Source organism: Cucurbita pepo, chromosome 5 (assembly GCF_057944985.1).
Source record: "Cucurbita pepo subsp. pepo isolate OVF chromosome 5, ASM5794498v1, whole genome shotgun sequence".
Lineage (NCBI taxonomy): Eukaryota > Viridiplantae > Streptophyta > Magnoliopsida > Cucurbitales > Cucurbitaceae > Cucurbita > Cucurbita pepo.
The window spans coordinates 4,423,569-4,447,316 of NC_141802.1; the positions used below are offsets into that span (position 1 = coordinate 4,423,569).

General features: G+C 34.4%; 1 protein-coding gene across 3 annotated transcripts in view; it reads right to left on the reverse strand.

Moving 5' to 3' along the window:
• Window positions 1-2,701: 2,701 nt before the first annotated feature.
• LOC111795951 (ARM repeat superfamily protein) overlaps window positions 2,702-23,748 on the reverse strand; it is a 29,462-nt gene continuing 8,415 nt past the window's right edge. The window contains exons 6-27 of one of the 3 annotated variants that reach the window (XM_023678597.2): window positions 22,771-22,840; window positions 22,325-22,675; window positions 21,291-21,370; window positions 21,080-21,131; window positions 20,770-20,923; window positions 19,936-20,023; window positions 17,174-17,276; window positions 17,003-17,093; window positions 16,155-16,240; window positions 15,524-15,706; window positions 12,870-13,121; window positions 11,304-11,399; window positions 11,114-11,208; window positions 10,952-11,015; window positions 10,771-10,858; window positions 10,602-10,675; window positions 7,828-8,037; window positions 7,644-7,717; window positions 6,889-6,995; window positions 6,538-6,653; window positions 4,430-4,507; window positions 2,702-3,456 (exon numbers count right to left, since the gene is read on the reverse strand). In XM_023678597.2, the coding sequence (XP_023534365.2) occupies window positions 3,247-3,456; window positions 4,430-4,507; window positions 6,538-6,653; window positions 6,889-6,995; window positions 7,644-7,717; window positions 7,828-8,037; window positions 10,602-10,675; window positions 10,771-10,858; window positions 10,952-11,015; window positions 11,114-11,208; window positions 11,304-11,399; window positions 12,870-13,121; window positions 15,524-15,706; window positions 16,155-16,240; window positions 17,003-17,093; window positions 17,174-17,276; window positions 19,936-20,023; window positions 20,770-20,923; window positions 21,080-21,131; window positions 21,291-21,370; window positions 22,325-22,675; window positions 22,771-22,840 (2,722 nt within the window). In that variant the 3' untranslated portion in view covers window positions 2,702-3,246. Of the gene's footprint in view, window positions 3,457-4,429; window positions 4,508-6,537; window positions 6,654-6,888; window positions 6,996-7,643; window positions 7,718-7,827; window positions 8,038-9,077; window positions 9,548-10,601; window positions 10,676-10,770; window positions 10,859-10,951; window positions 11,016-11,113; window positions 11,209-11,303; window positions 11,400-12,869; window positions 13,122-15,523; window positions 15,707-16,154; window positions 16,241-17,002; window positions 17,094-17,173; window positions 17,277-19,935; window positions 20,024-20,769; window positions 20,924-21,079; window positions 21,132-21,290; window positions 21,371-22,324; window positions 22,676-22,770; window positions 22,841-23,748 lie in introns of those variants that run through there. The other 2 variants (XR_002815271.2, XM_023678599.2) reach the window with 2 other exon arrangements.

The window sequence follows — 23,748 nt, forward strand, 5'->3', positions numbered from 1 at the left end:
AAAGCTAATGACCGGACAGCTGTGGTTTTTCCTTTTTTTCTTTTTGAAAAAAACTACTGTGATTGAGTGAATAATCACAGTTAATAACACTGTTTTAAACACTCCCTAGGGAATCCCAAGAACCATTCCTTTGCCGACACCCCATAGATCCGAGCTTCCCCAGTAAGCCAATACAGAAAATGTTTAAAAAGATTTTACCAAGAATGAAAAAGTGAAAATCATTATGAATAACAATAAATAAGAATGAGAAAGAGACAGAGTTCCAGAGGAAGAGCCATATACGGAAAAAAGGATAGAAAATAAAGAGAAAAAGAAAAGAAATCACGTGAAGCTTATATTTATTAGAGGCATTTGTCCCTACATCTGATCTACATTACCAATCTGCTTGTCCTCCGTCTTCCCATTTTTATATATATTTGATTATGGTTCATGGAGAGAATCAGTGCCCCACGTCGATGCATTTGCACTCCCAGTTTCTAAAATATTCATGTTGGCTAAATATTTTACACATTTTCATCCTTATTTTAAGTTTGATAATGTTTTTAGAATACTATAGGGTGGAGAAGCTTCTTTAGTAATTATTTGGAAGTTTAAACACTTATTAGATACGAAATTCATAAATTTGTTAGACATGTTTAAAGTTTAAGACCTTATAGACATAAGATTAGGAATTTGGTGACGGATTCGTGAAAAAGGAGGCCTACACAGAGATAAAGAGAAGGGAAGTCGGTGGTTCTCCTTTTGACTATGGTAAAAGCAACCATCAAGTGTTCTATGGGAGCTAGACAAAGAGAATACCTGTGGGAGTATTGTCATTTTATATGACTTTTTTTCTTTCATTCAAAGAACCCTATGGTTGTACTTGTATTTTGGATTTACATATTTTTATAACAAAATATGTTAAACACAAACTTTATACACAATGAAATTTATTTAATGCAACGATATGAATATCTAAAGAAATTTATTGAGTTTTAGTGACCAAAAACAGACCAAAATGGTCAAAAGCTGATGGGGACAAAAACAAACATTTTTCAGAGTGGCTTACAAATTTATATTTTCATGTTTTGATTCATATACATCTAAATAATTAATTATATATTTAGTATTGTATACTTATATGATTAAATTTTTGTTGTCATGTGAATATAGTATAGTAGTATGTTATTATCGGTATTTATCCACTTCGAGAAGTTATATCTTTGTAATTGAAAAAGCAATTAGCTTCCTAAATGAGTTATAAACTATATGGTTAGCATTTATATTCATATTAGTGATTAATTTATAATTTTTCGCAAAAAATTATGGTTATTTATATGAAATATTGAAGATATTGATTAATCATTGATATCAAAATTGAACCATTCAATATTAATAACCTCTTGAAACGATAGTTTAATGGGACGAATGACAATGTTTAAGAAAAATAAGCAGGGTCTAAATGTGAATTGCAACAATGGTATGGGGGAAGCAAGCTTTGTCCTTGAAGAAAAAAATGTTTGTCCAAAATGATTGAACACAAAGTATATGGACGCCTTAAAATATGTAACATCAAATCTCAAGGCGACCCTAGGTAGGTGATGCAAATTACTAAGGTTGGAATGAACAAATAATGTTATTGTTGATGAGGTGCATCACCTGAACTACCAACCTAGGAGCTCAGAAATAAATATGAGTATAATCTTAGGTCGATGGAAGGTGATGAATCCGATTCTTCATCACTAGCTAATTAATTTTTTCTTAATTAATTTTTTCTCAATCCTTTCTGCCTTAGTTTCAAAAAATAGAACTGTAGGATTCTATTCATTTCAATCATGCCACGTAATGATGATGGTCAATCCATGGCCCACATCATTAATATGTTAATGTTTTTAACTCTTTAACATTAATGATGAAGAAATTTTATAGTTGTCGAATATAAGTATTATAAAATTAAAGACTTATTAGACATAAAATAAAAAATTTATTTTGAAAAAGCTAGTATGATAAAATATCGATAGGCACGTTGCTCTTAAGAAGCAATGCTAGAGCATATTGGTTTAAGTCCAAGTACCAGCATACCATTTTATATTATAAAACAAGTTCTATAATATAATTGTGGGATCTTTATAAACTTTTTTTTTATTCGAATCTAGGAGCACTATGTCAACTTAAGTTCTGCTTTTAACCTATATTAACTTAAGTTAAATGGGATCTCTATCGTTCACTTTCTGCTTAAAGCATAAAATACGAAACTTCACGAAAGATAATTTTGTTCGAGTCTTTAGAGCATCTATTAATTCATATATCCTTTTCAACTGATATATCTCTAGAGCATCTATTAAAGCATAAAATATATCTTTTTAAAGTCTATCTTTCTTAACCATCATAAGTTGGTTTTTCTAAAGTAACCCACACTGCATTTTTCATTTTTGCACAACAACTATGAGCGATGGACGAGGGACCAGCTGGGTGGGATGAGATGGGACGTCACTCAGACTCGCTCAACTCAATATGTTTTGTGGGTCAAAAAGCCAATGGGGATTGTGTTCTTTGTCGTCTAATGGCAGCAGTCTATGAACTCTGAAAATTTCTCATTACAAACTTACAATATGATGTATTGATGCATTATAATAAGATAAAAATGATGAGTGAATCATGATGTATCTAAGTTGTCCATTCAATAAAAGTGCAATATTTAGGGACATATACATCAAAATAATAAACAGTAATAATAAACTCACGTGCATATTTCATCATTCATTGATCATAATCTTCTACAAATGAAATAAATTCTCTCTACATACTAGATGAACTCAAAAAAGGAGAGGGTATATTCCATTGGCATGTTGAAAGATATGATAGGGAATTAAATAAATTGAACTACACAAACGAACACTGTACATCCGAAAGAAAATAAATGAAAAGCAAATACTCTTCCAGCTTACCCAGAAGGAAAGTTCCTCAAATCTGCATAGCCAGCATAATCTTCAAATTTGAACTAAATAACAATAATTTCTCAGAAGACTACCACCTCTGGCCAATTTATATACCATTTTCGATCGACGAGAACGAGATCTGGCGATGGCTCGTCAGCCTGCTGTCAAACTTTCCCTTGTATAACTTCTTTGTACGGCATATCAGGCTCTATGCCAAACATTCCTCTTATTGGATCATAAACATGTAATCATAGAACTGGCTGGAGGCCTACGCTACAGCAACCGCTGAGTTCTTTAGAACTGAGAATGTAACGAGGACATGAAGTATCTAGTGAATCCATTTGTCAAAGTCCTCAAATCTCTGAGAAATTGCACTACAACTGCTGCTCGTATACACTTCAATCAGTGACCGTAAAGCTTTCGATATCATTTCTCTCTTCTGGTTGTTGATGGAATTATCTTCACCATCACGCCAATTACTTCTCTCACCAAGAGATGAGCAAAGTACCTTGAACCATTCCTCAAGAAAAGTTGCTTTCTAACAAGGGTCAGGAAAACAATTAGATAAGTGGACAAAGAACAGAGCTTGCACAGCAGCTCAAGAAAGGGTCGGTGTCCGGCTATATGTATGAAACAGAATGGACTTCAAAAGAAAGGATGCAAATAATTCAATCTTGAAAGCAGCGAGTCATTATACCATGACTTACGGAACATGTCACATCTATAAAGGTGCCATTGTTAAGAACAGCTGTATTTGTATTTGTTTAACATGACCATTTTGTGAGAGTGTTCTAAAATATTTGAATAGTTGTTTGACATTGATTCACTGATAAGGATGTATCATGTATGAAAATTATGCTTCATTCTAATGATACCAAATTAAAACCAATAAAGAGATGCAATACAAATTAACCGAATATATAAATGTCAAGCAAGTAACTTCATCTGTTTCAAATTAATTTACTATACACTTGCATTAATTATATCTAAACTACTTTTTACGTTTCATATTTTTTCTTCATCTGTCATGATTGCAAAGCTATTCATTGTAAGTTGTGAGAGGATTTTCTCTTTCCTTTTCTCTAGATGTTTCTCTTATGCCCTAATACATCATGCTTCAAATAGATATTGGTTGCTCTTAAATTTTATGTAATAACATTATGATTTTTAAGCATATTGGAAAACTTCAAATGTCAACCCCCCATTCCTGCACGAGGCATTGAACACACTGTTTTTTTAGTACGTGAAGATGAATGGAAGTTCCAGTCCCAAACAAAACAAAGCTCAAACAATATGCAACGCAAATGTATCTAATGATTTTCACCATGTCTGTGTATCTTCCACTAACATAATAGCATGACGTGCCCATCACATATAATTCTTGGATAAAAATAAAGGCCCATGCCGAAGAATATAAAAACTACATATTATAATAGTAAGCTTATATGCTAAAATTATGTAAAGAAAGCTATACTGAAATACTATAATCAGTAAAGAACGTAGGCACTTACTTTGACCAGAAAATCTTTGAGGGGTTGATAGTCAGAGCTGGCAGCTAGACTTAAAACATGTAACATGGTTGAAGTCAACTGTACACAACCAAAAGATAAGTAGTTAAATAAAAATTGTTAAGAGGGAAGGAACATGAAACAGTCTCATCCAGATCCACGTTAAAAGTTCATGGCCGTGCTTATAAATTATTCTCATTGTTCCCTCTCTTTCTCTAGTTCTTTATAGTTGAACTCTTAAATGTGAAGCTAGGTGTCACAATCATACAAGTGGAGTCACAATCATACAAGAGGAGAGTCACAATCATACAAGAGGAGAGTACGTTGTGACTCTCACATAGTGGACAAGAGTAACAGTGACACACAAGTGTCTCCCATTGAGTCATGCCAATAGCTGATAGAGAGAAGTGACATGATGCAACCGAGAACGATGCATCATCTAACACAATACACCAAAAAGGGTAAGATTGTCAAACTATGGTTTAAGCAAGAACAAAAGCAATAATGTCTCTAGGGGTGTCAAAGACAAGCTTAATCGGAGCTACATGGGGCCTCGCATGATGACCTCGAAAGTTAGGGTTCTATTTTGAGTTTTGACAAGTGGCTCTAAAGTAAGTTTATACAAGTTAAAGATGTAAATTTGTCAAATTTGGTGTCAATCAAACATCAAACAGACGATTTATATTGACATATGACTCCTCATCATTTTTATGTGCTTGGGTGCTAAATCAAATGTGCCTTATAATGAAGGAGGCATGGTGTTGACTCACCACCACCCTTAATCCTCATGGCCGAAGTGAGCCACCCCATGATGTCATGGTGTTGGCGAGCATTGCAATATGAGTGTCTTGGGCGTCTTCCTTTGGGAATGAGATTCCAAGGATTGCGTTGGATGACATGAGTGTGCCAACATTGTGTCCATTTCCATGACTTGAAGGTTACGTTAGAGGTCCGAGCTTCACAACGATATGTAGAAATGACTTTATGGACACGAAGGGTTCATGCCTCGATAGTGATTGGATGAATGGATGTTTAAGAGATCTCGAATATGCATTTAACTCATAGATTGATTCGCGATAAGCATGTCCAAGCAGGCAACAAAGGCAGATTACATCGTGACACTTGGAGTAGCATCATGAAGCATCAGTGGGACTGGATAGTTTACTATTAACACAGTATTTGCCTGTTATGTCCTGCTAAGCATTATAAATGCTCGATGAGTTCTGGTTTGAAAAGTTGTGCTATCGATAAGCGTTATAATGCCCCAATAAGGCTCAATAGGTGCTGAAATCACCCGATAAGCTTCGATTGAGCATTTTAAAGTTGTTTTGACACAACAATGGGTCCAAACACATCTCTATGAAGTTCAAGATCGATGTAGTAGTGTGTAGGCCGTGTTATTGAGAATCAAGATGATGAAATGAGAGATGTTGCTTTTGAAGGACCTTGGCCTAGAGTAGAGACAAGATTGAGCTTTAGGACTTAGCTTAGAGCAGAGGCAAGTCTAGAGTCACAAATGAAAGAAGATACACGTACGGGCGATGTATATGACCAAGAACACTTTGTTGAACATGAATTGAAGCTTCGTTGAGGATGAAAGAACCTAAAAGTTTGATGAAGCCATAAAGAATAACGTAAGAATGGATTACGGCTTAAGTTTTCCTTAACAACTGCGTTGAACATAATCGTGTGTAAATCATGGCGCTACACCGTTGAAAAAGTACGTCCAAGACACTATGCACTTACCACCATTGACCAACTTCTCATTTATCGCACCTCTCCCACATTCACTTTTACGATTTAATTGGATACAAAACCAACTTTCATGGACAATATCAGGATTAAGAGGATGAACCACAACCTTGTGGGAATTTTGGAAGGATGAAATAGAAGTTCAGAATAAAAACAGAGTGAATCACATTTTATGGCTTTCTTGTTGATGCCATTTTTGGGATCACCAACATTTTTTTTTGTTGGTTCATGAGTTCACAGCTAAGCTCCCTATAACCACAATACTCACTCAATGATAGAAATGAAAGGTTGGTTTTAAGTGCTAAGTTTGTTTTAATGTAACAGTATTGCTCGTATTGAAATTGGTTGAAGAAATTGACCTGCTTCTCAAGTGCAACCTTATACTTGAAACTTGGTGCTGGAATATGATTTGATTCTAGATTCTCAATTGTGTGCTCCAAACCTTGGACTACATCTGGAAAAGACTTCCCATAGCCTGCACCAAAAAGTGAACTTATTTAATTACACCCATCTGCAGGAAGCTGCCATTTCATTATAACCTTGGAAAAATTACATTAGTATGACTGGTATACAAAAATACAGTTCTCATTACTACCACCCATCTTCCCTTCAAGAAACAAGTCGTGCATTTATACCAAGTAGAATGGACTTCATTAAGGTTGTCAATTTCCAGTATTACGTTCTCAGGCTAGCTGATAGCGCCTACTTACCATACACTGAAGCTGGCACAGATAAAGCCGCAGCAGCTTGTATCCTCACCTTAAAATTAGGGGAATCCCGCAGTAGTAGCAAAAGAATATTGAAAAGTGATGAGACCCTAGCAAAGCAGCAAACAAAAATTATGATAAAAATATCGATGGCTTTCAGCAAGTAAGGAAAATGGTCTGGACAGAGAAAAATGTACAGAAGGATACTGATGACCTAAGAAAAATGTACACAAACATTACAAACCACCTACAAGATTTACCGTTGCTTGAGCAACTAGATTAAGAATATGAGCATCACAGAACTTTTATACAGATAAATTTCACATATTATAAGTTATTATCAAAACTATATTTCTACATTGAGAAGACTACAGTTTCTACAAGGAAATATCCCTAAGGCATGCTCTCTTGTTAAAATATGCGTTCTGACACGTACGTAAACATGACCTATTATTTGAAGGTTCAAACATGGCCATTTGTGGACAAAATTTGCACCAAATCTCTAATTCAATTGATGATTCGAACAAATCTAAAGAGTCTGTCTAAATATATTTTTTTGACAATATAATTTTATCAAACACATTTAATTCTGTTTTACCTGTCCATGTCCTGCAGTCACAACCGTCCAAAAAATTATTGGACTGACAAAGAAGGGAAGTTATTCTTCAAAATTATAGTCTAACATGTTGCAGGAAGTGAGGAATATCCACTGGTTACTCGACAAGTTGATTTTATCAAGCATTTTAGATTCAATTTACCTGTCCATGTCCTGCAGTCTCAATGTTTCATTTAAAAATAAGTTGCTTAATGCATGACAAACATTCCACTGGACCTGTCCAGCATACGTTTAAATTTTAGTGATCACAAATATTTAATGCTAGAGAGACAGACTTATCTAAAGCAAGCCTGACAGGATAACTGAATTTCACATGACAATATTACCTTCACATTTCCAGTTGTGATCCCAGAAATAAATGCCTGAACTATCCTCTCGAGAAAATTTGAATTACTTGTCGACAAGAGATCTTCAGAGTTATTAACTGCTGAATATAACCCCAAATTAATTACTGGCTTCTCACAGGGGGATGTTAAATCCGAAAACTTTATCAACCTTGAAAGATTTCCCAGAGCTCTGACAGCATTTGATTTAATCTACTGGTGCAAAAAAACAGGAAACTTACTACTGCATCAAGTGGCAAAAACAACTTGTAGATACAACATACTTCACAATAAGACTAAATACCTAGAAGAATAAAAAGATGAAAATTTTGGTGGCAAAGTAATTGACAAAAAGAAGATAATTACTATAAGTCTAGAGCTCCCTAGAGTTGCCTCTTCCATCGGTGAAAGTGGCAGGTCTGCATTGTTATCGTAGAATAATGTAGTTTTATTTTATTTATTTTTTAACAAGAAATGAAACCTTTCACTGAAGTAACAGAAGGAAACAGAGTGAATAAAATAATAGAAAAAAAAAATATTGAGTTGATGAGTGTGTGCATAATTCTTTGCTATGTTCATTACTTCCTAACTATCTGAAAGCATTTTGAATGAATTCTAAACATTCATCCTTTTGTCAAAAATAGCTCATTCATGGAGTCTAACTAGGCTCGATACCTCATAGACCAAGTTCTCCCCCATACCTCTTTGTTCCCTTCTAGTAAATTTGTATCAGTTTTATTTGTTTCCTTTCAAGGTAAAGTTGAAGAAGTAACTTATTGAAATCTACAACTAGTTATTGCTCCTATTATGGGGCAACTGGGTCACTTGGAGAAGCAAAAAGCAAGCTGTTATAACAAGATGCAGTGTAGAATATTGTGTACTTCCTTCGGTATTATTTATGAAGGTATGTGAATCCAAAAGCTTTTGAAGGATCTAAACATAAATCTTCAAATTCATTCCAAATATTTTGTAATAGCCAAGTAGCAATCAACATATTAAAATCTCATGCATCATGACAGATAAAAGTACCTAGAGATGGATTTTCATTTCATATCAATAACACAGTAGAACAAAACATTGTATCATCTCGCCATCAAAATGCTAACACTCTCACCACAACATTACTGATAACCACCTTTGATTAGCATTAATTAGTACGCATATTTCCTTATTGGGTTTTAGTTTAATTTTTACTCAGTCTATCTTTCATTTTTCATAAATTTGTTGTATTATACCTACCAGTAATTGGTTCCTTCAGTGAATAAGAATATTATTTTTTCCTCCCACAGCTACAATCTGTGCAATGTTCATGTAGTTGGTGTAAAACCAACTTTAGATGACAATAATCTGCCTTTTACAACCTACAGTCAAGTATTTGAGCTTGTGGAAATACCAATAAAAGACCCAAGGACCATTAAATTCGAATGGTAAAAATCCCCTGAAAACCTAGGCTCTGTTGTTTGGGAAACAAATGCCCCCAAGTCAGTAATCTTCCATTTCTTCCCTTTGCTCTCAAGAAGAAGAATCGCCTGGATCACTTATTCATGCAGTGTTCTTTTGTGCTTTTGTGCGTCAGGGGTGGTGTTTTCTCATTGATATCTTTGCGACCTCTTTATGCTTCCCTCCGTGTGTAGAAGTTTGGCTTTTGAAAGCTCTTCATGCATATGATCTCAGGGGAAGAGCTAGAGTCTTGTGAGACTTGGGTGAGATACAATTTGTGGTGCTGCTACAAAGAAGGGAATCAAAGGATTTTTTTAAGATAAGTTTGATCATTCCAATAGTTTAGTAGTGTACAACTATTTGCTTCTTGCTATAGAAACAACAAATTATTTTGTAATTATCCTCTTTCTTTGATACTTCAAGAGTGGAGGGCTCTTCTGGAATAGCGTTTAGGGAGGGGTTCTCTCGTCCATATACCCTATGCATATGCATACACCTTCAGATTGTTCATTAAAAAAAAAAAAAAAAAAAAAAAAAACTTGAGGAACAACGGAATCTTGATTCAAGAACGAAAATTTTCATGGTATCTTCTATGGAGTAGTCCCTCAATTGTTGGTGTCGCATTGCTGGTAGTCTGGCTCATTCTTGTGATTATTGATGAAGATTATTATCATTAACTTTTGTTTGCTTCCAATGGCCATACAGATTAGAAAGATTCAAAACCAACCGATCCAACTGTCCAGCCATCATCAATCATACAATGAACTTTGATCAAATTTCTTTGAACTTGTCCGAGAGATCCTTAACTGACAGCAAGAGTCGAGTCAATGTTCTTGGTGATAAAATGGTTTGCATATTTTTATGGAGTTCCACTTTAGAATCCCTAATGGACTGAACTGCCTTGCTTCTGAAAGTGGTTATCTTTTTTCTAGCCATCAATCCTTCTCACGAAGTTGCTATAATTATCAATTTGGTGTAAACCCAAAATCAGAGACTTTATTGTTTATAATAATCTGCCTTTATCAAACTAAACAGTTATATTTATAATATTGATGCACTAACAAATATTTAACTAATCAGAAAATCAACTAACAGCTATTATACTAATCACAATCAGTCAGGACTAACAAAAAGTCTAAACTAGTAAGTAACTATTCTAGGGTTTACACTACAGCAGTTGTTCAGATTGAAGGATTGCAATTTACATGCAATTCTCTTTTCTCAGGATGTACTCTTATCAATGAAAAGTTTGTTTATTGTTAAGAAAAAATGATAATAGCGAATAAAAGGCTAAAAATAAATTCCACGATAATAAATTTGCAAAGCTGAAGATTTACCTTATCTCCATCATTTGCTAGACGCAAACTGCACTTGATTAATAGTGTTAATGTATGAGAACGTTCTATTGAATCTACAAAATAATCAGTAAAATGATTAGAAAAACTTGACTGTATTAGTACCTAACAAAAGATGGTGAACACTACTAGTCTGTTTCCATTAACTCACCTGTGGGTTGTCTTGAAGGAAAATCATCAAAAAAGCGACGGATCGACTCGCATATATTTGCCAATGCCCAAGAGGCTGTTCCTCTTACCTAAAAAGTTGTGTGAATAATTTACATATATAGATAAAGAGAAGCAGAATGTTTAGTATGCTAATATCAAGGAATATTCATAAAAACAGTTACCGAAACCAAAGAATCACGAGTATTGATCTCAACAGCATGGATGAACTTATCGAGAATCTCTGCACTATATCATTTAGACATTTAGAAAAGGTTCAATCACCTTTTCAAGATGAAGTAATGAAAATAACATAGATATTTAGCACACCATTACTTTAGAAGCACCTTTGAGAAACTTGAGGGAAACATGATATGACACCGATGGCACGACAAGCAGCTGATCTCACTGATGGCACCTCATCATACACTGCAGCATTCACCTTTGAAATAAAGTACATAGCTGTTGAAAATTGACTTTATCCAGAACACAAAGGATTCTAGAGTAGACTTGGGTCTGATCCAAATGAAACCTTACCACTGAAGACAATATATAGTCCTCTTTTTCCTTAGAGAGAGAGGAGAAAACAGGGGAAGTAATACCCGCAAAACATGTAATAGATGCTGCTCTCACCTTCCATAAAAAATAAACAAGTTGAAGAATCGGTTATAACAAAGATAAACTCAACATCTCACACTTCACAGGATAAATATGTTTTATAAGTTTCAAAAGGATTGAATTTTATTAATTTATGAAACATATGAGCAGAAAAATGGTATATAGGGAACCAATATTGCCAGATAAGTTCTTATCAACCTTCTCAAAGTGCAACGAAAATAACTTGTTTCATTCAATTTTCATTACTTCCAACCGGACAAATCAAAAGGACGTAATTGAAACTTTTAAGGGAATAAGAACCAAATTGAAACAAAAGTTAACATAAGAACTAATAAGTGTGTGTGTGTGTGTGTATATAGCTGAACAAGAAACAACTTTACATTGATACAATGAAAAGGAAAATGTTCCAAGGATACAAATTCCCAAAAGGAGTGAAAAAGAAACAGAACAGAAAAGCAGATAAGATCATAAAGCGATTAGAAACAATAGAGAACAGACAAGAAATCAAAAGGACCCGCCAAAAGGATCTCATTCACTGAAGAATATAACTTTTGTTTAGCTTTTTCCAATTTGTCTTTAGATTGTCGTGTCTGTTTGAGAAGTTTTGAGTTGTATTGCCTGGTATTTATAGTAGTTTTTCAGTTCTAGCCTAATATTTTTGGATTATTTAATTCTTTAGATTGTGCAGTTAGGTTGTGGTTTGTTTCATATATTTAGTTGTTTTGATGTTCTTTTTCCTTGCGAGTCTGTCACTTTTTCTTGTAATTTTTCATTTCATTAACAAAAGAAAAAAAATCCTTAAAAAGACACCACATGACAAAAGGGGACCATTGAGAGAGGGAGAGTTGGCAAGTTTGAGGTCTTCGGGAGACTGATATAACGAGGAATTAGTTGTCCACTTCTAGTTTCATTCTCTCGGACGTTTTTGTCTTAGTCTCTTAGTTGAGTCAACATGTCTATCTGTAACCATGTCTAAATCTAGCACCTACTAAAAGTGTTTGATGGTCCCTAGATTTTTTTTTTTTTTTTCTGACAAGAAACAAACTTTCATTTGATGAAGGGACCCAAAAAATCAATGAACGTACCGTCGTGGAAGAAAGCATTTCATTATGGTAAGATTATGAAGCTTATCAAGGAGTGCAAAAACTTCTTTTCAGACGTTGGAAAAGATTGATATTATTATAAGTATTGGGATTTATGGGATCTTCAGTCATGTATTCCAATTCATTTCCTCTTTTATGTTTTTAGTATTATCATGTCCATGTATAGTGTGTACTTCCTTTTGTAGCTTATGTGGTCTCACTTTCAATAGCTACCAAATAATTCTAGGAGTCTACTTATTTCCTTCTCAGCATCTTCGAAGGTGTATACTCTTTTTACCTACGGAACAACAAAACATTATAAAGCAGCGCCTGTATGCGTATATCACGATATATAGAACTTCCCATAATATTTTGAATAAGAATAAGGGAAAGTCTAGTCTACCATTGCAGAAGTATGCAACAAACTCCTAGGTAAATGCTTCTCAATCACTTCACACCACTGCTTCATTCCTGCGCATTCCTCCTCTGGACTGTCAACAGTCTCATTTGAACTCTTGAATTCATATGATGGAGCTGACGAAACCTTCTTCATTCTTATGCAGTCGGAAGTAAATGGAGAATCAAGTAGGTTGTCATCCAAAAGATCCTCCGTACCTTTGAACCCAGATATCGCCCGAAGACATTCATCCAAAACCTGACAGCATTAATACGTGGAAAGTAATTGGGATGAAAAGAAAGAAAGCAACTCTTAAACATCAATCTTTTGACGTACCATAATTTATGAGTTTACCAACTAATCCCCTATTAGATATTTGCAGAAAGAGAAGATTACAAATGTTCCAGATAAAACATTCATTATATAATTGATAAACACCAAAGTCAGTCCATCTAATGACCTTGCACATTTCTTTCACTCTAGCCTAGGCCTCCATTGAAAACTGATAGGACCAAAATCTTCCCTTCCCAATGGTAAGCTATCTATTATTATTGTATGTGGACAATATTATTATTACTATTTCAAACTATGAAGAAAAAAGCCACAAGGTCAAAGGACCAGTTAGCCTATACATCCCTTTACATGATCTAAAGAAAATTAAGTAAAAGTAATAGTTGCGTTGTTAACTAACATTGTGAAAAGTAATATTGTCATCATGAAATTATCACGTGATGGTATTGTTATGATATCTATGTTATTAAGAATAAACATCCTTTATTATAACGGTACATTCTACAGATTAGGATTCTCATGGGTACCTATATATATGTGACTCTAATTTTTCTCCAATTTTGATTACAAGAAATTAGAGTCCCTAGGGTTTCAGGATTTTTGCTTGGCGATTAAGGTCTTCTAAGTGAGGCTAGAATTTTAAGTTTTGGTCATCACATTAAAATTGTCATTCGTCAACACCACCTACCTCAGGATGCTGCCATTAGTAGAGCGTTCATAGAAAGGAGCCACGTGTGAGCCACAAGCACTGCTAAAAGCTTTTGCTTCGTCGCCACGCGCTAGCACGTGAGAGCACCATTCCTATTTCCGTTGCCTAGGATTGCCTCAGCTTTAAGTTTTTGGTCATTAAATCTGGTTAATGTTTCTCTTAGTTTGTCTCAAATTGCCTCAGCTTAGAGCATGTGCGCTAAGATTTGACAAAACCTACTTAGTTTGTCTCGAATTGCACTATTGGGTGTGGCCCGGTTGGTTTTCTTACGGTTTAGATCTGGTTAATGTTTCTCTTGGGATTTTTCTGTAGTTTGTGTGTAACTAATGGCTGAAGATATGAAACCTATGGTAGTATCTAACATGGTTCCTCTTTCTTCAAAGATCACAAAGCATAAATTAAATGGCTCCAATTATTATGATTGGAGTCGGATGATTTGATTTTATCTACGAAACATTGAGAAGGATGATTATATTGATTAGGATCCACCATAGGATGACACAAAAGAAGACTTGGTTTCAAGATGACACTCGATTGTACATTCAAAACAAGAATTCAATTGGGAGTGAAGTAGTTGGCATGGTAACTCATTGCAATTTAAGAAGGAACTGCTCGAGTTTTTTGGATTTTTAAACTCAAGAAAATAGGAAGTCAATTGAATGTATGAAATTTGCAGGCCTTCTTTAACGTGGGCAGAGAATCCATCACAAAGTACGGAATAGGTGTGGAATTTCGTATAAAGATCATGGTCATACAAAAGTTAAATATTTTTCGGTTGTTGATTGGGCAGGATCTAGAGAAGATAGAAGATGAACTTTTGGATATTGTGTTTTTGTAGGAGGTCATTTAGTGTAATGGAAGAGTAAGAAACAGCATGTGATTTCACGTCATAGTGACGATTTAGAATATAGAGCTATGGTACAACCTGTGTATAAACTAATGTGGATACATCAACTTTTGACTATAAACTAGTGTGCATACATCAACTTTTGACTGAGAGACTCTAGTCTTACTCTTAACTAATTTCTGGTGTGATAACCAAACTGCATTTCTCATTGTATCTAATCTAGTGTTTCATGAGTGAACTAAACATTCGTGAGAAAGTACATCAAGATTAGTGTGCACAGGATCTATGAAGACTAGAGATCAATTGGAAATCAAAGTCTTAAATGGAACAAGAATATATCATCTTTGTAATAAGCTGGGCATGATTGTCATATTTGCTTCAGCTTGAGGAGGGTATTATAATATATACATTGTTATGTATAGTCATCCTTTGGTGTAATTGTACATCCTTTACTTTAGGGTTCTCTTGTTTACCTATATATACATGACTCTCTATTCTAAAATATATTGTATATTTTCTGTATAATGATTACAAGTATGATACAAATTTATCACAGGTATTCGTTTCGGCTCTTAATAAATGGAACTTTCAGTTATACTCCTCCATTCCTAATTAAACTGTTGGGTGTCAAACTTCTAATTCTGCATGGGCTTGTTATATGCAAGTGGAATTATAGTGTTCTTTGAACTTGACTGTTTTTGCTATTAACCTTGGATAAGTTAGGACTTCTCGGCCACCTCAGACTTTTTCCCCTGATTTGTTTTTCTTTTATAATAGTCGTTTACAAGCCAAAGGCACTTTTGAGCATTTTACCTTGACAGCCGCCGTTATAACTTTCTCTCCAATAATTCCAACATTGTTTCTCGAATGCACCCTCCACTGCCCCGTAGAAACTTCAGGAGCAGCTTCATGTAGAAAGTTGGAAACAACTGAGGAAAGTTGTTCCCAGAAAGCAAACATGATATGCGGGTAATTGTGAGATACAGCCTTTAAGGCCTGCAACAAAACAAATCTCATAAATCGTCTCAACCATATATACTATGTAATTTTTCCAGAAAAGATATCACTCCATTAAAACCTCACCAGCCAAACGACCAAATACCTTTGATGAGCCATTTAATAATATAAGGAGCTCAAAAAGTGAAGAGCTAAATCCTATGCATTTGCATACTTCAAATCCCATACGATGCACAAATTATTGATCAAGCATTCATAAGTTAAATATTGAAATGATTCCTTAAACAATAAACTGAGTGCATTCTCGACCAGGAAAAACAGACATTCAAAAGAACTGAAAGATAAGATAAGACAATATTCATAACCATGACAATACATATATGAAGTCACGTGAACGATATTAGGTGGTTGAGAAAGAAGAGCTGCAAACATAATAAAACCAGTGGTCAGAAAAATAAACTGTAGAAAATTTTCAATATAATATTACCTGAAGAGCCTCTATACATATGGTTGGGTTGGTTAATTGCTCAGAATATTGAAGTAATGTGATAAGAACACTGTTTCCCTTTTGAGCTACACAGACAGAAAAACAAATCATGTGGATATCGAGGAAGTTGGTTAAAGAAACTCGAAGTACATCATGTGATTTTCTTCAAAATGTTATGTTCATTGACAAAGCAGATAACTACAAAGGAATGCTCTGAGAACTTTAATCAAAGGAGCTTATTATGGTTCAGAAGTATTCCATAAGAGGTTACCAGTCTAGTTAGAGAAGTTTTAACAACAAATTAAGTACCAAAACACTAAATAATTCAGCCAACACTATTAAAACAAATTCCCTACACCAATTCACATGCTTAAGGCTTCTTCTTAGAGTGGTCATATAAACCTTTTGTTGCTTTTACTTTGCTAGATTTATGTTAAATTGGAATGTTTTTTTTATTTAATTTGTAATGTTATTTTCCTGTTCTTCTTTTCACTCATTTGTGGAGTTTGTATCTTTTTAGCATAATCTCTTTTCATTTATTCACCGAAAAACTTCATTTCTTGTTCCAAAAAAATGAATCTCTATATTACCTCGAATCATGGATACAAATTGCAAGCTATTAGGCAAGGATCAATTTATTAATTATAGAATGTCTGTGAATTGGAATAAAAGTAGAAATTTTTTATAAAGAAAAGGATAAAAGTAGAAAATAAGCCCCATAAGAACTAAATTGATTAAGAGCATTACACAAAAGTCTCTGACGGACACATTACACAATATTCAAGAACATTAGACAATTAATATGACACTTAAGAACATGTCAGAAAGAACCACAACACATGACTAACCTGTGGATATTTGTTCGGAAAGCATCTCTTTTACATGAGGAGAGGACTGAGAAACAGATACGGCTGCATTTAAGCAACTGATAGCAGCAGCCTGTAGAAAAATGAAAAGAAATACTTCATTAACAACTACACAAAAGAAAATCAGGATAAGGTTCCAAAAATATATCTAACCAGAAGGTCGGTTTGATCACTTTTGAATGGAAAGCCCTCTTCAATTGTTGCTTGCAAGGCTTTTACTATGTTCGGCAATAACTCTTCAGGCATCCTTGGATATCTGAAATAACAGGATTTTTCAATGTGTTAGATCCCTTAACTAAGTGACAAAGCACACAAACACACAAGCACGTGAGGAAGCCCTAGGATTAGCTCTGATATAGGATGGTACAAATCAATGTTAAATGGCCACGCCTTTCACCATTGCTCCTTTTTTAATATAAATAACAATATCCATTTGGTATGAAAAGTTTGTATCTTGTTACAAAAAAGAAGTTCAAAAGGGGTTCTTACAAGCCGAAAAAATACGAAGTTACAGAGAATCCGAGGAGTCCACATATAATCAACATCCTCATATTCTATCACAAACTAGATTGCTTTAAATTTCACATTACATTGTTTGAGTTGGCCTAGTGGTCAAGAACCAATGTAAATAGTAAAAGATTTAGAGGGAATGAATTTGTCATGGCAATCACATATGTAAGATTTAATAATAAAATGGTTGAGGTGAAGGCAAGCAGACCATAATGCTCATAGATATCAAAACCCCCGCTACAAATTTCCAGCCCCTTGAACCAAAAAATACAAATCATAGAACATACTAATAGCATTTTTGTTAAACTATCAAATACCTCCCAACTACAAAGGATTAAATTTCACCTACGTAGGATTTAATAATAAAATAGTGAGGTGAAGGTAAGCTGACCATGGCGCTCATGGATATCAAAACCCCTGCTACAAGTTCCCAACCCCTCAAAAACCAAGAAATACGAATGATAGAGCATGCTAATAGCATTTTGTTAACTATCAAATACTTCACAACTACGAAGGAATAAGAGCACTAATGTCACTAATCCACGATAAATTTTCTTTTCCAGCTTCAACCCACTTAGCAGTAGAGAAATGTTATTAATGGAGCTTTTTCTAATAATCAGAAGGTCTTTTTGTAAATTGGGAAGGTCTTTTGTAAACATCATGGATATTACATCCCTTTTGTAAATTTCAATTATCAATTAAATTGTCTCTTATCAAAAAAATAAATAAATAAATAAAACCAGAACATACCAAATATTAGAAGGTAATTTGAATCAAGATCTTAAAGGTATATCTAACAATTCTGAAAATTCAGTGAAGAATTCAGACACCCTTGAAGAATCTTGTAAAGGTCTTTTGGTTACCTCAAATTTGAGTTGTCATGTTCTGGTAATAACTTAAATCAGTATTTTCTCCTCTTCAAACAACAATTTCCTTTGCCCTCAATTAATTCTTTCAGCCAATCAGTTGTGCATGTGCCAGGATCAATTGTCATCTTAACTAAAGGGGTTATCAGACCATCTTCATCTACAGAACTTCCAGATTCTTCAGTTGCTCCTCATATTGATTCTGATGGGGATTTGGACATTATCTTAAGTAGTGAAGATTTGGAATATCAATTAGCCGAGGTTGAGATTGATGACACAGCAATTGAAGAGTCGAAAGCCTTTGAACTTCTTTTTACAGATGTAGTTAATGCAGAAGCTCCTGATCACTCTCAACTAGAGGTACCAGAAGTAAATCCTCCTTAAACTTCCATCCAAATTTTCTTCTCTTATTGAGGATTGTAGCTTACAGATGCATGAAATTTCTCGTTTATTACCGCAAGTTAAGGTTTAATTGGGCTTCTTTATACTAATAAGTAATGAAAATAATTTCTTGGAACATTAAAGGGCTGGGGGTTGGTTCTAAGCGTGTTTCCTTAAAGAAATTCATTCAGAATCAGTGTCTTGATTCAATGCTGATTCAGGAGACAGAGCAGATTTTGATCTTCTTTTGATTATGTGGGATGATTTAGTGCTGATTCAGGAGTCAATAATCTGTTTTATATGATATAGGTAGTTTCTATGTTTAATGATATTTTCTCTATGTTTCTTTAAAAGTTCTTGTATTTTCTTTAATTTCATGCAAGATTCTTTCTTCTTGTAATCTTTAATCTTGTAATTGCCCAAGTTTACTTTTATTTATCCATTTGCCCAAATTGGTCAAGCCTAATTCAGAGTACTTGGGTTACTTATGAGTTGTTAGGCAGTTTGTGGCCTTTAAATAGTTAGCTTTAGGTTCTATTCAGGTACCTTTTGATTGAATAATAATTAAGACTACTTTTGCATTACATTATTATATTTGTTTGAACTGTTCCCTAAGGAAGAAAATTTTCAGAACACATTAAAGGCTTGGAGTGACATGGAAGAAGAGTTTTTTATTGCTTTCAATTTCAATGGCGACTATGATTTTTAGATGTAACAAGAAAAAGTATTATTCCTTACCTTGGATAAATTTTAAACAAATCAGAGATTCAACGAATCTAATTAATTTGGTGCAACAAGTCTTCAACAGGCCAGAAACATATTTTTATGAAAAAAAGAACTGGGTCATTAAAAGAAGCTTTCCTACTCCCTTATCTTTTGAAATTCAAGGTCAAGTTCTCTTTTAAGAAGGAACGAATTGTTGTAGTGTAATTGGTAGTAATTGTGTAATTTTTAGTTTAAGTTAGGGTTAGTGTGTTGTTGATTCCTTTACTTGGATTATCGATTACATTTGAAGTAAAAATACATGTTTGCACCAACATAACAAGTCAACCTGAATTAAATAAAGAAATGAATAGTATCTATAAAGAAAGTTCAACATTCCATATAAAAGAAGGAAAAATATTACTCAACAACGGGACATGTAAAAGAATTACGCACGGAGTAGATGATATCAGATGCAAAAGAATCTTGAACAAGGTTGTCAGCAATCTACCATGAGTTGAACGTTGGATCAAGTACAGAACACCTATACCCAAAATACTCGAGCAGTTATAATGGAAGGTTAAAACACGAAGGAAAGGTCTGTGGAAAATTAAAAGAGAAAATAACATTAGAAGATGAGAGAAAGGCGGTTAACAACCAAAGAAAGTTAATTGGAGGAGGGGGACTTAACTAATCCATCACAAACAGAAGCCTGAAGTACTGAAACTCTACTGCAACAATCCAGGAAATATATAAAGTACACTAGAAACGCAAATATAGATGTGGTGGAAAGAATTTGTGGTTCATCTCATTGGAAACAAATTGTAATAAAAAGGAGCTACAATGAAGTTAAAACTGGAATCATCTCTCTAAACCTCCCAACCTATTATCTATCAATCTGTGCAGCCCCTATAAAGTAAGGAAATTAACCGGCTATGTGTCTTTTAATTTTCAATGGCCTTTGCTACTGTAACCTTCCCGACCATGATTTCATTTTTTGTTCTAGTCGCCCCAAAATACATTATTCAATTGGTGCTACTTTGGATGGAAAGAAACAACCTCATCTTCTCCGGATACTAAAAAGCCCATTGAGCAGCTTTAGGACAGCGTTGTTTGCTTATTGTCGTTATGGGCAAAAAAGTCCAAATACTTCTGTAATTACTCTCTTTCCAATATACGGACCAACTGGAGAGTATTCATATAGCTCCTGGTTCCCTTCTACTTTTCAATCTCTTAATGAAGTGCTTGTTTCTTTAAGAAAATAATTTTAAAAAACAAAACCTTGAGCACCTGTATGAAGTTGCATCAGTATCTGCCCAAGGGAAATCGAAAGGGGCGTAAAGGATCCACATTTAGTTGGATCTTTGTATTCTGCAATCTGCAAGGAAATGGTGGTAGTCCTATCCAACATAACCACCAGGGCTGCAGCAGATGCAATCTGAGCCTGGGCAAGCCAAAGCAGTATGTAATAGGTAGATGAAGCTAGCAACACTAAACAAATAAAATAACAAGAAGTAGATACAAAAAAATAAAATGAGAAGGAACCACACTTTCAGCCTAATTACAAGCTGAGTTGATTAAACAAGTACAGGAAACATACTTTCAGAGAAGGATCAAATAGCAGACACGTCATTAAAGTTGCGTCAAATTTCCTACAAGAATATAATTAAGGACGTAGAAGAAATAAGTATGAAATATAAGTAGATAGCAAGAAATGGACAGAGACTATAAATTAATAAATAGATAGCAAGAAATGGACAGAGACTATAAATTAATAAACTTCAGCATCGATATTACAACAGAGGACCTACCTTGGCAGCAGCACGTCTCGAGTTGGCAAAAGAAGTGTCCATTGACTGGTGAATGCTTTGGGGTCAACTTGGCAAAGATCCTGTCAACCAAAATTAAGACAACATAAAAACTTTAAGCCCTAAAAAAAACTGGACAATTCCAAGCATGGTTGACATTAATAAAATACTGATGATTTTCTCGCACTCTAGAACTTTGAACTCCAGCAACTGATCCTTTTCTTTTTTTTTTAATCAGAAAAAAGATCTTAGAACTCCAAAAGTTTATGTTTCACCAAGTACATATAGCAAAAAAGTGCGGGAAAGTAGAAGAGGATTTAAGAGTATCAGCATAGGTAATGCTGTGGCAGAAATTTGATGACATCTAGCTAGTCTTTTAATAAGAAACGAGAATTGTATTAAAAGAAGAAAAATGGGAGAACAACCTAAGGGCCGGGGGTGGAGGGATCTCCCACCCAGAACAAACAAAAAGAACGCAGTCCAATAGTTAAAGATCGTAGTAGGATTGTAATTACAAAAGAAATTGTTGTAACTATATCTCCAGCTAGAAGCAGTAAGTTGTACATTTCTACAGAAAAAAAAAATAAAAAAACTCAAAAGAATCCTCAATGACATAGGACATCCTTTTGTAATCTATTTCATCAATCAATGAACTAGGTTTTGTTTCCTATAAAAAAACACTGGTGTCGTTAAAGTTATTCAAAGCATTGAAGCCCAGCGAATTTTCAATGTGGTTCTCTTTTTCTTTTCTTTGGGTAAGAAGCTGAACTTTTATTAGAAAAAAATAGAATTTGTGAATCCACAATCTTTCATGTGATTTCTTGATATTTTATCACCAGCGTCTTTAAAGTTTTTTTTTTTTTTTCCTTGTTTCTTTGGATAGGAAACATCCCATCAGATAGGGAAATTGCCAATCGTGATCTTATTAGCAGGAGGAAGAAAAATTGTGACCATGAAGCGCAGCAGCAATTGACTTTCCATAGATAAGTGAAAACAACAAAGAACTCGATCAAATGGGTCCTCTCTTTTTGAATTACCTGTATACAAATAATTGCAGCAACCCGAACCTTGCCATTCTGGATGATGTCAGTATCTCTTACTTGCCCATCACTGTCATGATCGGAATCTGAAGATATCAAATCACAGTTAAGAGACTCTCCAGCCGTTGAACTTGGAGAATTTTGAACATTGCCCAGCTTCTTATTTAAATTTTCTCTTCTACGCAAGTGTGGGGGCCTATATGCACTATGATTTGTCCTTTTTGGATCTTCCTTGGTACTAGTCAAACTAGGTTCTTTCCCTTGATTACCAACTGAACATGTAAGTAGGGGTCTACTAGAAAAGCCATAGGCAAAGAACATACGCAATGCTGCTACAAAAGCTGACACCTGAAACAAATAAATTAGGTAAAAAAAAATTCTCCAGTAAGTAAGCATTCTCAATGAGATCAATTTAGGTCTTGAAGTGTAGCTTTATTTCTTACATGGTCAGAAAGGGAGCATTTGGGTTCTGCTATAACCAAATGAAGACATCTCAAAAGAGATAGATAATACCTGCAGAACAGAAAACACCAAGGCATGAAAAGGATGACTAATTCAAAAATGTGCTAAGATAACGAATTACAATTTCTCATTAGGGACGAGGATAAAGATAAACAGTAAGCAAAACACTGTAACTCTAATAAAGCCAATGAAATGGCTGTTACCTGGGTAAATGATGTAGTCATTAGTTTTTCTATTTTAATTGATAAATGAGAAATCATAAAACGATAAGAAAACAAAACATGACTCTGTAGAGAGTCCAAAAAGAAACACGCACCGCGGATTAACATTCCCCCTTTCCAAAAGTACAGCAAGAATTACAAAAGAAAACTGCCCAAATCATTACCAGGAAAAAGAACAAGCAAACACCAACCAAACTAGAATTGTACATCGAAACAATTAGAAAAATAACATGGAAAACACAGAAGGGAAGCATCATCCTTCGCAAAGTCCAATCTTTCATAACAATGTAAAGATTTTCCTTCAAAGATTCTTTAGTTCCTTCCAAAAAAAAATGTCCAAAGAAAGTTTTTACAACAACCCCCAAAAAAAATTAGCTTTATTCTACAACATCAGCAGTTGGAAGATATTCTCCTTTGATGTTTAATCCAAAACCCAAGCCATATAAAACAGCTTTGATACTAGTAGGGAGTAAGAATTAGTTAAGGTAGTTAGTTTTGAATGGTAATTTGTTAAAGACTAAAGCTACTCCCAAAGCCCACACTACAATGTACAAAGATTATAAGTCCATGGTTGGATTTATCTTTTCTTTTTCCTATTAATTAAAAGCAGCAGACATTAATGACTTGTACAGAAGCTGCCTATATGCCTGAACCTTTTTTCTTTTTTTGGGTAAAGGAAACAAAACTTTTCATTAATATAATGAAATGAGACTAATGCTTGAAAATACAAAATCCCCA